The sequence below is a fragment of the Podarcis melisellensis genome (assembly GCF_964234715.1).
Source record: "Podarcis melisellensis genome assembly, chromosome: 4".
Classification (NCBI taxonomy): domain Eukaryota; kingdom Metazoa; phylum Chordata; class Lepidosauria; order Squamata; family Lacertidae; genus Podarcis; species Podarcis melisellensis.
Genome location: NC_138531.1, coordinates 27,533,400 through 27,544,951, shown reverse-complemented (window position 1 = coordinate 27,544,951; position 11,552 = coordinate 27,533,400). Strand labels below are relative to the sequence as shown.

Below are 11,552 nucleotides of genomic sequence, written 5' to 3'. Positions count from 1 at the left end.
GTTGCATTAGGATGACCCTCCACAATTCTATGACTCTCTGCCTGGGTTCCGACACTACGTTTCCCCTGCACTTCCCGCTTCCACCACTCGATGGAGTGTGCCGTTCCTCCCCCTCCCCTCTCGCCGCCGCCGCCCACATCATTCTACTGCTTTTGCACACTGTTGCTAGGATATTCTGGCATCAGGCGACTCAGGATGACCGGAGCTCAGTGGCAAAATCGAATCACTGGGCCCATCCCATGCACAGAATTCTAGAATCGCAGAGTTGGAAGGGACCCCGAGGGAGATCTCGTCCAACCCCCTGCAATGCAATATCTCTCTATATATTGCAGAATGGAGTGGGGGGGGGGGAGAGGACAGACAGGCTCTTTTTTCCACGTCCTACTGACTCACAGCCCGCGAACCGTCCTGTGGAAGTGCGGGGTAGTGGTGGGGCGAAAGGGCCTTCCAAGCATAGGAGCCGAGGTCCCTTCGTCCGTCCCCGTCCCCCAGAAAATATTTTAGGGGCTGGGACGGACCCCCCACCCCCCAAAGTTGATGAGCGTTAACATTCAAGCGGCGTTAACATTCAAGCACTCCAAGCTTCCAAGGGGTTTTCAAGGAAACACACAGGCGACCCCGATCCTCCTTGGGCAGCCTTCTACTCGCGAGAGGCACGCCGCTCAGGTTTCATAAGCGGGAGGCGATAAAGCAAAAATATCTGGCTGCGGGCCATTTATTTGACTACTTTCCCCTCTCTCCCCCCCCCTCTCCACCACCACGCCTTCCTCCTTCAGCTCCCAATTTGGGCGGGTGCACTGAAGCAGAGGCGCTACAGAAGTCAAAGCTGCAGGACGCCCCCCCTCCCTCCACCCACCAAGCTCTCCTCTCTGTCTCCCTCCAGCTGTTTGGTTTTGCGCTTACAAATCTCTTCCCCGCGTTTCTCCTTCTTTTCGCCCAATAGGGAGCGGCCCGCCCGGGCTGGACCAATGGAGGGCGCCGCACAGCCTTACCCCGCTCAGCCAATGGGAGGGCAGCCGTGGGGGCGGCCGCTGCCGGAGCCGTGTGTTCTTCTGCTCTTGCGAAGTGGAGCGCGAGGGTGGGGGCGGCGGCCCCAGTGCGCGCGCGCTCCCTCCCTCCCTCCCTCCCTCTTTCCCCGGGTCCCGCTTCAAGACCGCGCATTGTATCTCTCGGCTCGCGCGCTGCAGTCGCGGGGCTAAGAAGGCAGCGGCGGGGGAGCTTTCCGCAAGAAAGGAGGAGAAGCCATGGCGGTGGAAGAAGAGGGGCTGCGGGTGTTCCAGAGCGTCAGGATTAAAATAGGTACCGGGGCGGAGGGAAGAAGGAGAAAGGAGTAACAAAGGGAAGGACGGGAGCTGGGTGCTCCTTGCAAGCCGAGGAGCCGCTGCAGCCCGGTTGGGACGGGCAGCGGCGCCCCGTCGGCTCTAAGGCGGCAGCACCGGCCCGCCGCTCGCTCTTATCCGGCCCCTCATTTGTTCCTTCCCGTGCAACCCGTCCCTGTGGAGAAACGACGGGTCCTCCTCAGGAAAGGGTGATGAATGGCGTGGAGTGGCTTGGGTGTGTGTTGGAGAGGGGGCCCTGAAGTTTATATATAGGGTGAAGTGGGGGGGGGGCTGGAAATATGCTGGCATAGGAGAGAGGCGGGTGAGGATGCTAAGGAGCGGGAGAAGGGATGGCAGTAAAGTGTAAAAAGAAGAAGTGTGGTTGTGGTGACGGGTGTGTGTGTTGTCGCCGCTTGTCAACTCGCAAGATGTAAGGCAAGTGGCTCGCGCCCAATTTGCAGTGTGGGAACTGCTTTGCTGGGTCTTTCTAGTCGTTGCATGTGGCTCGTGCTCTTGCAGAAGCTCGGCTTGCCGCTCTAAAATGCCGTTTAATTAATTAATATGTGGGGCGGGATTGCCAAGTACGGCAGTGGCATGCTCAAGTCTGTGGGGTGTTCTTGCTTGGTGTACAGTTAATTTCAGTCCTGCTCTTCCCAACTCCGTTTATTCTATTTCTGATGAGCGACTAGTTTATGCCTATTGTAGCTGTATGGATATCTCCTCTTTTTGGTATGCTTCTTACTGTCACTTATGTGTTTTATCTCTCCCCCCCCCCCCGCTTGGGTTTCTGTTGTGCCAATGTCATCCCACTGCTGCTTAGTAGCTTCCTGTTGGCATTCCTGCATCCTATATGCTCAAGAGGCAACCCATCTTCTTGCCATTTCCTGTTGGCACAGTGTGATATGGTGAAATGTCAATTTTGGTTCCTCTTTGTTACCCCTGTCACTCATGAGTCTTAAAGTCTGTGTCATTTACACTTTAATCCTATGTATGTCTATTCAGTTCTTTGGGGCTTACAGTCATGTAAATCAGATGTATAGGATTGCTGCCAAAATATAATTTTCATTCTTATTTGTTGTATTTTGCACTTTATTGTCCGTTACACTGTTTTTCACGCTTTTCTCAGAGTTCCCTCTGGTGATGGCCAATCTGATATTCATCTGCAAAGTCTTTATCAAATGACTGACATAGGTTGGACAAAGCAACATAAATATCTTGTATCTATCTTAAAATATAGATGGTGATTTCTTCATATATTAATACTTTGAGCACAAACTTATCTGCTTCAGTTTCTGGGACATCTTTGACAGTTGTGGTTGAAAGAAACTCAACCCCCCTTTTCTCTCTCTCTCCTCTTCTAATCTAGATGAACAGAGTTTGTGTCCTATATCCCCGAATAGCTCTTCATTGTGCTAAGGTCTTTTGTTTGTTTGTTATTATATTTATTTCCCGCTTTCCTTCATTAAATTCAAGGGTTGCCATATCCCCAAAGGTCAAAATCTAGACAGAGTTGTTGAGCTTTTATGGGGGGCTTTTCTTTGAAAACCCAGACGTATGATAGCCCTAGGAATACATGGTTCTCCTCCACATTTTATCAACACAGCAACCCTGTGAGGTAGGTTAGGCTGAGAGAATGTGACCATTCTTTGTGTTTCAGGGCTGAGTAGGGATTTGAAGTCTGGTCTTCCAGGTGCTAGTCCAATACTTTTTAACTAATAGTAAGGGTCAGTGGCCAGAAATGGTAGGAGTCATCAGCATCTCAAGGGTTGTATGTACAGTGGTACCTCGGGTTAAGTACTTAATTCGTTCCGGAGGTCCGTACTTAACCTGAAACTGTTCTTAACCTGAAGCACCACTTTAGCTAATGGGGCCTCCTGCTGCTGCTGCGCCACCAGAGCACGATTTCTGTTTTCATCCTGAAGCAAAGTTCTTAACCTGAAGCACTATTTCTGGGTTAGCGGAGTCTGTAACCTAAAGTGTATGTAACCTGAAGCGTATGTACCACTTTAATTTTGTCACAGAGCTGCTCCTGCCTGAAATGCATGCATTCCCCCCACCCCAAAAAAAATCCCCTTATGATTTTTGATCAAACTTTTGCAAGTTTTTTGTAGTGATTTAGACCTACTTCATCTGACTACAGTAGTCGGGGGGGGGGGGGGAAATAAAGTGTTACATGTGTAGTACCAATTCTACAGTATTGGCTGTAATTCTCTGAAACTTCCAGCTGTTCACAGCCAAGTTGGTTTGAATTGCATGCGGTGCACATATACAAATAATACTGGTGGACCAGTTTTGTGCTTAATGTACTGAACAGATCCTGGGAAAGTGTACATAAAATGACTAGTGGTAAACATAATAAAGATTTCCTGTATTCCAAGCTGCCAATGCTTCAGTCTGCTATTGACAATTCACAGCAAGCAGTTGCTCTGTGGCTTTCACAGAAGGTAGTTTTAATTTGTTTGAGAGATGTGCTATTATTTTGACTGTTGAATGACTTCCAGACCACATCATTAGAAAGTAAGTGACAGATGTCGCTGTTGTAGATTAAAACTCTCTCTGGTATTATTTTGACTATCCTGGGTTACAGGGCAAGTGCTATACCCTTAACAAATTAAATCCAGTGGGAGGACTCTGTTCTGCTACCCCCCCTTTTTTTTGCAGAAAGCTTGACTTGTTGATGCATGTAAAAGCAAATTCACGCCCATCATATAATGCAAATCCGAGAGGGAAACATTACCCCGGTTTGGAAAAAAGATGATGTGAGAGCTTTCGCCAGAGTACTTTGATTCAGCATATGTTGTTTTGTAAAAATGCCATTTAAATACATTGGAAGTAGTCTGTGCAAGGCTGTTAAACCCATGCCTTTCAGAATGTTGATGAACCAGTATTGCCTTCTGGTTCCACAAATGAAAGAAGACCTCATCGTAGTGATCACTTTGGGTTGGTGAGCCTGTCTGTAAAGAACGGATGCAGAGAAAAAGCAACAAAAACTTGTTAAAAATGAAAGCCTTGGCTGATGAAGAATGAGAACTATATATTTTTTTAATCGGAGCAATGGCCATATTGTCAGATGCTTATGGTTATAATATCTCAGTCCCACAATTCCAGGAGCAGTGGGGGAAGGAGTATTTCTTAAAACATGTGCACATGCCCACATTCTCAGTTCATGAGTCCTTCCCCAGGTTCTTTCAGAAGTAGTTTTACTTAATGGGGGATGGGAAACCTGTAGCCACCCAAATGCTGCTGGACTAAAACTGCTATTATCCCTGGCCATTAGCCATTTTTTGTCTTGTGGTTTAACCACCAGTGTTAGAAACTTATATATATGAGCTAGGTGCCAAATGGCTCCTTGAACCAAGATTACGGCCCCAAAAATGGAATGTCTAGTTGCCATTTTTGGGTAAGACATCTCTGAAGTCTTATTTTTCAAGTGATGGACTCACTGTGATTGATTCTTTTTTTATATAATAATTTTTATTGAGTTTACATTATTTTTACCATAATCACAATCCGTTAGAATCATAACATCACCTATAGCCTTGCTCAAACTGAGCCTCGACTCCCCCCGCCACCCACTCCTTGGCTTTCATAAATATTCACTTACAACTTAGCATTTCTATATCAACCTATTTACCTTCTTTCATGCTTATAAAAGTTACCTTGATAATTGTAAAGGGGTTCCAAAAATTAAAATGACAAAACATTTTAGTTCAAATGTTTACAATGTTCTCTCATATATTGTATAAATTTACTCCAGTCCTTTTCAAACAGCTCGTTGCGCTGGTTTTGGATCTTCCCCGTCAGCTTAGCCAGTTCTGCATATTCCATCATTTTAGTCTGCCATTCTTCCAATGTTGGAAGTTCCTGCTGCTTCCATTTCTGGGCTAAAAGTATCCTCGTGGCTGTGGTAGCATACATAAATAAATTTATATCTTTTTTTTTTAATTTCTTCTCCAATTATACCCAACAAAAACACCTCTGGTTTTTTGATAAATGTATTTTTAAAAACCTTTTTCAGTTAATTATATATCATATCCCAGTACGCTTTAACCTTAGTACAAGTCCACCACATATGGAAGAAATCCCCCCCCCCTTTCCTTACATTTCCAACATTTCTTGTCCTGGATTTCTGTATATTTTAGCAAGTTTAGACGGTGTCAAATACCTCCTATACATCACCTTCATTAAATTTTCCTTAAGTGCCGTACATGCAGTAAATTTAATTGTTTTCGTCCACAATTTCCTCCACATTTCAAAATCAATATTGTGACCCAAATCTTGAGCCCATTTAATCACAACCTCTTTACTTCTTCATCCTTTGTATGCCATTCCAGTATTAACTTATACATTCTTGACAATGTTTTCCTTTTACTATCTAACAACTCAGTCTCTATTTTTGATTTAGTATTACCAAAACCATCACTGTGATTGATTCTTAGTTAAACATCTGCCTAGTTCAGATGACAACCTTGAGCTTGGTTAAGAACTTTGAGAACTTAAAAAGAAGAAAAATCACTTGATCCAGGGACAGTCCACATATATATTGGCTGATTCCAACCTCTTTTTCTTAATGGTGACTGATCCTGCTCAGGCTGCACAGAAAAAGCAATTTGCTTCCCAAATTCATTCTGATTGTGTAGATGAAGTATAACTTGATAGAATTCTACAGTACGTGGTATTAGTTTGTGAAAACCGTCCAGATCCAATGATCCTCAGATAGTGGAGATGTCAGGTGCCACATCCTGGCACACAGGCATCTTCACTTGGTCACAAGTGGTCAAAACTGCCTCGGTCCAGTATACCTGAAGGAGAGTCTCCATCTCCATCATTCTGCCCAGACACTGAGGTCCAGCGCCGAGGGCCTTCTGGCGGTTCCCTCGCTGCGAGAAGCCAAGTTACAGGGAACCAGGCAGAGGGCCTTTTCGGTAGTGGCGCCCACCCTGTGGAACGCCCTCCCACCAGATGTCAAAGAGAAATATAACTACCAAACTTTTAGAAGGCATCTAAAGGCAGCCCTGTTTAGGGAAGCTTTTAATGTTTAATAGGTTATTGTATTTTAGTGTTTTGTTGGAAGCCGCCCAGAGTGGCTGGGGAAACCCAGCCAGATGGGCGGGGTATAAATTATTATTATTATTATTTATTATTATTAAACCAGGTGCAAATGTGCCGGGCACCTGGTTAATTTTGAACACTGCTGTTCATGTATTGCTGGATGTGGCGGAAGACTGAATGTGCAGACTCCACTTGCACAGACTCCTTGCTGCATTGAGGGTCAATGTCTGAAAGGAGCTTTTAAGCATGTTTTCCTGAATGTCCTTAAAACTTCCCAGCAATGTGAGTGTCCTTACAAGCCCACTTCAGATCTTGTTTAGCAACATGGCAAGGATGAGGGTAGCAGAGCCAGTGTGGAAAGCCCCATCCCTACATGTTTACTACATTATAATACCAGAAGAGGTGTATGATCATTAATTCCCTAAGTGAATGATTTTCATTTTCTAAATGACTTATTGCTTCTAATAGCTTATTCGCTGGTTAACCACACAGACAACTTCTTGGCTTGTTGGTACCTTCCTTGATCTGCCATACACATTCTAGCTGAGCTTCTAATGTTTTGATTTTAAAACAACTACGAAGCGTTTTGTAGAGCTTTGATCCTCTTGACTTTCCCTTTCAACTTCCCTTTAAGCTATCTCCTCATTTTTTAGAAAGTTTTTCTTCTTCTTTTGAAGTCACTTGTAACTGTGTTGGATTTTCTTGACACTTTCCCAATAACTAATTTATCCCTCTGAACTTTACATCATCATAATTCTTTTTATGGCTTCAGCATTATGAGTTGAGAGGTTTCATTGAAATCTACACTTTCCCCCAGTGGTTACAGCGATTGTGGTGATAGGATTTTTTCCTGCTTTCCTTGTGCAGCATTTCACATTTCATTTAGTTATGCTGAATCTCATCTGCTGTTCTCTTGTCAGTGCACACTGAATTTCGATGCTTTACAGTATGCTTTGCAATACTTACCGTCCTGAATAATTTGGTGTCATACAAAAACATAGCTAACTTTGCGTCCTGCCCAAGGAAGCTCTTGTTGGGTTGGCTATATAAATGCAGCTAATAAATCAATGCAAATGAATAATAATAATTTGACTAAGTTACAAAGCTGTGCCTGGGAGAAACTACACCATTTATACCTCGGTTGTGAAAACTGCTCATTTATTCCTATCCTGTTCCTCCATAGGATTTACAGCCTGAGTTTACTCAGCAGTGAATCTCACTTGCTTGCCTGCCTCAAACTGAAGTTCCCCCAGTTCTCCTCTCCCATTGCAACCATCTCCCTCACATCCTTGGAAGAAGAAGAAGAGGAGTTTGGATTTGATATCCCGCCTTTCACTCCCTTTAAGGAGTCTCAAAGCGGCTAACATTCTCCTTTCCCTTCCTCCCCCACAACAAATACTCTGTGAGGTGAGTGGGGCTGAGAGACTTCAGAGAAGTGTGACTGGCCCAAGGTCACCCAGCAGCTGCATGTGGAGGAGCGGTTCTCCAGCTCCGGGAGACTCGAACCCGGTTCTCTAGATTACGAGACTACCGCTCTTAACCACTGCAGCACACTTGGCCTTTCCTTAGAGTCTCCCTCCCCTCTGAAGAAGCTTATTGTGCTGCAGGGGGAAACTGGGGAGATGAGGGAGTAAGGGACTTCCCTTCTGTGAGTTGTGTGCATTCGTGCTGCATTAAATACGGTGGTACATCGGGTTACAGACTCCACTAACCCAGAAATAGTACCTCGGGTTAAGAACTTTGCTTCAGGATGAGAACAGAAATCGTGCTCTGGCGGCGCGGCAGCAGCAGGAGGCCCCGTTAGCTAAAGTGGTGCTTCAGGTTAAGAACAGTTTCAGGTTAAGAACGGACCTCCAGAATGAATTACTGGTAATTACTTAACTTGAGGTACCATTGTACCACTTATGCATCAGCTCTACTCACCTGTACCTATTGAAGCCACTGCACCTTGCATTTGGATATATGGATTGCATATATGCCTAATAGACCTTTAAACAACACTTTCTGCCCATTGACCTGAGCTAGAAGTTAGGCCAAAAATTCTGTGCCTTCTATTATCATTTTTTTAAGTAGGTTTGTCAATTTAGAGATGGTATAATTTGATTAAAACAAAAAACACCAATTAAGAGTGCCTTTAAAAAAATGAAACCATTGGATGCCATTCAGCTTCAGCAACTTCTTAATTTGTCAGTTCCAAAATATCACACCCACCCACACCATCACTTTCATTGTAATGGAGATTTTTCACACACATTGCTAACAGTTGCTAAAATTTGCCCACAAATTTTTGACTTGCTCCAGTAGGAAACTGGAAAACTGTGTTCATTAGTGCCCCCTCCTCTCCCTGTGTAGCAAAGCCTTGCTCCTGACCTCCATAGGCACCAGGAGCCATCTTCTAAAACTCTCTCTGGAAGCGCATTGTGAAAAGTAGCGCCATCTCCCCCCCCCCCGCCTTTTGTGCTGGGGTGGAGGCCAGTAGTCATCTGCAGCAGTGCTGCAGGGCACCTTGGAGACCACCTCTTTCCCACCCTCTGCTTTTCCCACTCATCAGCTCCAAGATGGAGAGGGAGAAAGGGGATAAATTCACCTGCTCCAGTGTTCTGGGACACTCACCAGGTGGGTGAATGTGGGAAGTGGACCTTTGGTGGTTGCAAAAGGGGTGGGGAAATGGCTCCAGGTGTGAGTATCCCCGGTTTTAATCATCTGCTGTAGCGATGAAATGAGATTTATTGTTTTCTGCAGTCAGTGCTGCTTTCATACCTTGAAATCCAACTGTAGCGATAGAGAACACCCTTTGCATTCAGGAGGTCTCTGGTTCAATTCCTGGCCTCTCCAGTCAAAAGGATTTTGCCATAACAATGGGGAAGCCTCCTAACCAAAGCACTGGAGTTGGCAGTTATGGGCTGGGTGGACTCTAATTTTTCTGTCTTAAGGGTGAAGGAGACGTCTGAATTTCCCTGACTTCCTTGCTATATTGGCTTTCTGAAGTGGTTTTGCAACTAACCGTAAGTTCTATAGTGTTTGGGATTTTTATACTTTTTGGTACATAAATGCACTGCATTTGCTTGCTACGTAAGGAACTTTTTCTAAAGTTATTGTGCATGTTTTATGTTGTTCCAGGCTTGTGGCGTTCTGTTTGGTTCAGGTTATATATTTTGTTTTAATCCGCTCTGGGATCTATAGGATGGAGGAAATAAATACATTTTGTGTGTGTGTGTATTTAATGTGAAAAGATGTGCCCATTGCACCGTACATTAAAAGCTCAAAGAATTCTGGGCGCTGTAGTTTAAGGATGCTGGGAACTGTAGCTCTGTGAGTTAGCTTCCCACCAAAATCCTGGGAACAGTATGTGCTTTAAATGTATTGTGTGGATAAAGCTGTAGTCAGTGTCTGGACTAAGGAATGATTCAGAAGCTTGTTGCATCACTTGATAATTCATCTTTAAGTGGTTTGTCTCTGAAAGTTTCTTGCAGCTGATTATTAGAACTGTTGCCATCGAAAACCACTCTGTCTTTGATGTGTTGTAATATATATGAAAGCTGCGTCTGATCTGTAATTGTTGTTCCATGCACACGGAGTCATGTGTAGCTGAGTGTTGATGAACTTGCTCTTATTCTAACCCCCTTTAGGAGAATTATTTTACAGTTGCATTTCTTTGGTTTCCTGCTTTTTTATCCCTGAGCATATTTTCAGGGGTGTACCTAGGTGTCGATTAGGTTGGCTCCCACCAAGGGCTTTGGCCCGGGGGAGATGACACAAAAATGGTGCCTCTCCACTCTGGCTCAGAGCCTGCATGTCTGCCCATTCTTCTTGCCAAGGGTGCAAGGGAGCCTAAGTACGCCTCTGTCTGCATGCTTTTGCTTGTATGCTGCTCAGAGGAGATACTGAGTTCTGTTTTCAAGCATGAGCCCTTTTGTTTTGGTGCATAATAAGTAATGGTCCCTGCTCCTGTCAACCTAGCAGTTCGAAAGCACGTCAAAGTGCAAGTAGATAAATGGGTACCGCTCCAGTGGGAAGGTAACCGGCATTTCCGTGAGCTGCTCTGGTTCGCCAGATGCAGCTTAGTCATGCTGGCCACATGACCCGGAAGCTGTACGCCGGCTCCCTCGGCCAATAAAGCGAGATGAATGCCGCAACCCCAGAGCCGGACACGACTGGACCTAATGGTCAGGGGTCCCTTTACCTTTACCTTTAAGTAATGGTCAACGAATGAAGACAGGTTCTCACTTGCTGTGAGTTTTTCAAGTGTGGCTCAAACCTAGTGTGCCAGTGGTAGCAGGGCTATCCGAGTTTTTCCTGGCCATGGACGCTAAGAGTTTTAGCACTGCTGTCCATTTCAGGGATCTTGGCAATTTACAGTAACCAGCACGGAAAGTGATAGGTGTTGTGCAGTAATAGCCGGAGCACATTTCAGGATGATAAGTTCCATTTCCCCCAGCTATCAGTAGGTGGAAATATCAAGACAGGTCAGATGTTTCATTCTCCAGTGTTGTGCCAACTGTTCTTAATCTACAGCCCTTAAAATCCTTAGGATCTCACTTCTGCTTTCTACACCCACCTCTTTGCGCTCTGCTGAGAGTGAGGTAATCTCAAAGCTGCACCTGAAGCATTTGTGTACCTGGCAGCGAGAGTGGCTTTGAACATTATGGTGCAACGCTATTGAAGTGCAAGTCATGAGCCATGGGACCTTAAATTAAAGTTGCTTTAATTTTAAGTATGAGCCAACTCTGGATGCAGGGGGAAAAAATAGCTTGTACACATTATGCAACATTCTTTCGATGTTACGGCGGAGATGTAGCTGGAGGGCTTGTTCAATGTTCTCCCAATAACTTCTGAAACTGTTTTCGGTCTGTCGAAATGCAGAGGGCTGACTTCCATGTGAACATATTGGCTCTACAAGTATAGCCTACAGAAAGTACAATATTGTGTGCTGTTTGGGGGAAAGTGGAATGGTTCCGTAAGTGAAATTTAAATGGCTGCAAATAGTGTGCAATATTATCCTCCCATTAAAAGCAAATCCCTAAAAATAGACGTGCTTGTTGCTAGCAATAAGTTTGCTCTGCCATCTCATTTTTTAAAAAACAAAAAATCTTGCAAATGTGACTGAACGCCAAAAAATAAAATAAAAATCTAGATCATGTTTTGGATTAATATGACTACATTTCGCTGGTGCTGTTTGTC

At 44.7% G+C, this 11,552-nt stretch overlaps 1 protein-coding gene across 1 annotated transcript in view; it reads left to right on the top strand.

Annotated features, from left to right (window-relative positions):
- The first annotated feature begins 1,093 nt into the window (after nucleotides 1-1,093).
- RASA3 (RAS p21 protein activator 3) overlaps nucleotides 1,094-11,552 on the top strand; it is a 123,477-nt gene continuing 113,018 nt past the window's right edge. Inside the window, exon 1 of the mRNA XM_081907383.1 lies at nucleotides 1,094-1,299. Within this exon, the coding sequence (XP_081763509.1) occupies nucleotides 1,245-1,299 (55 nt within the window). The 5' untranslated portion in view covers nucleotides 1,094-1,244. The remainder of the gene's footprint in view (nucleotides 1,300-11,552) is intronic.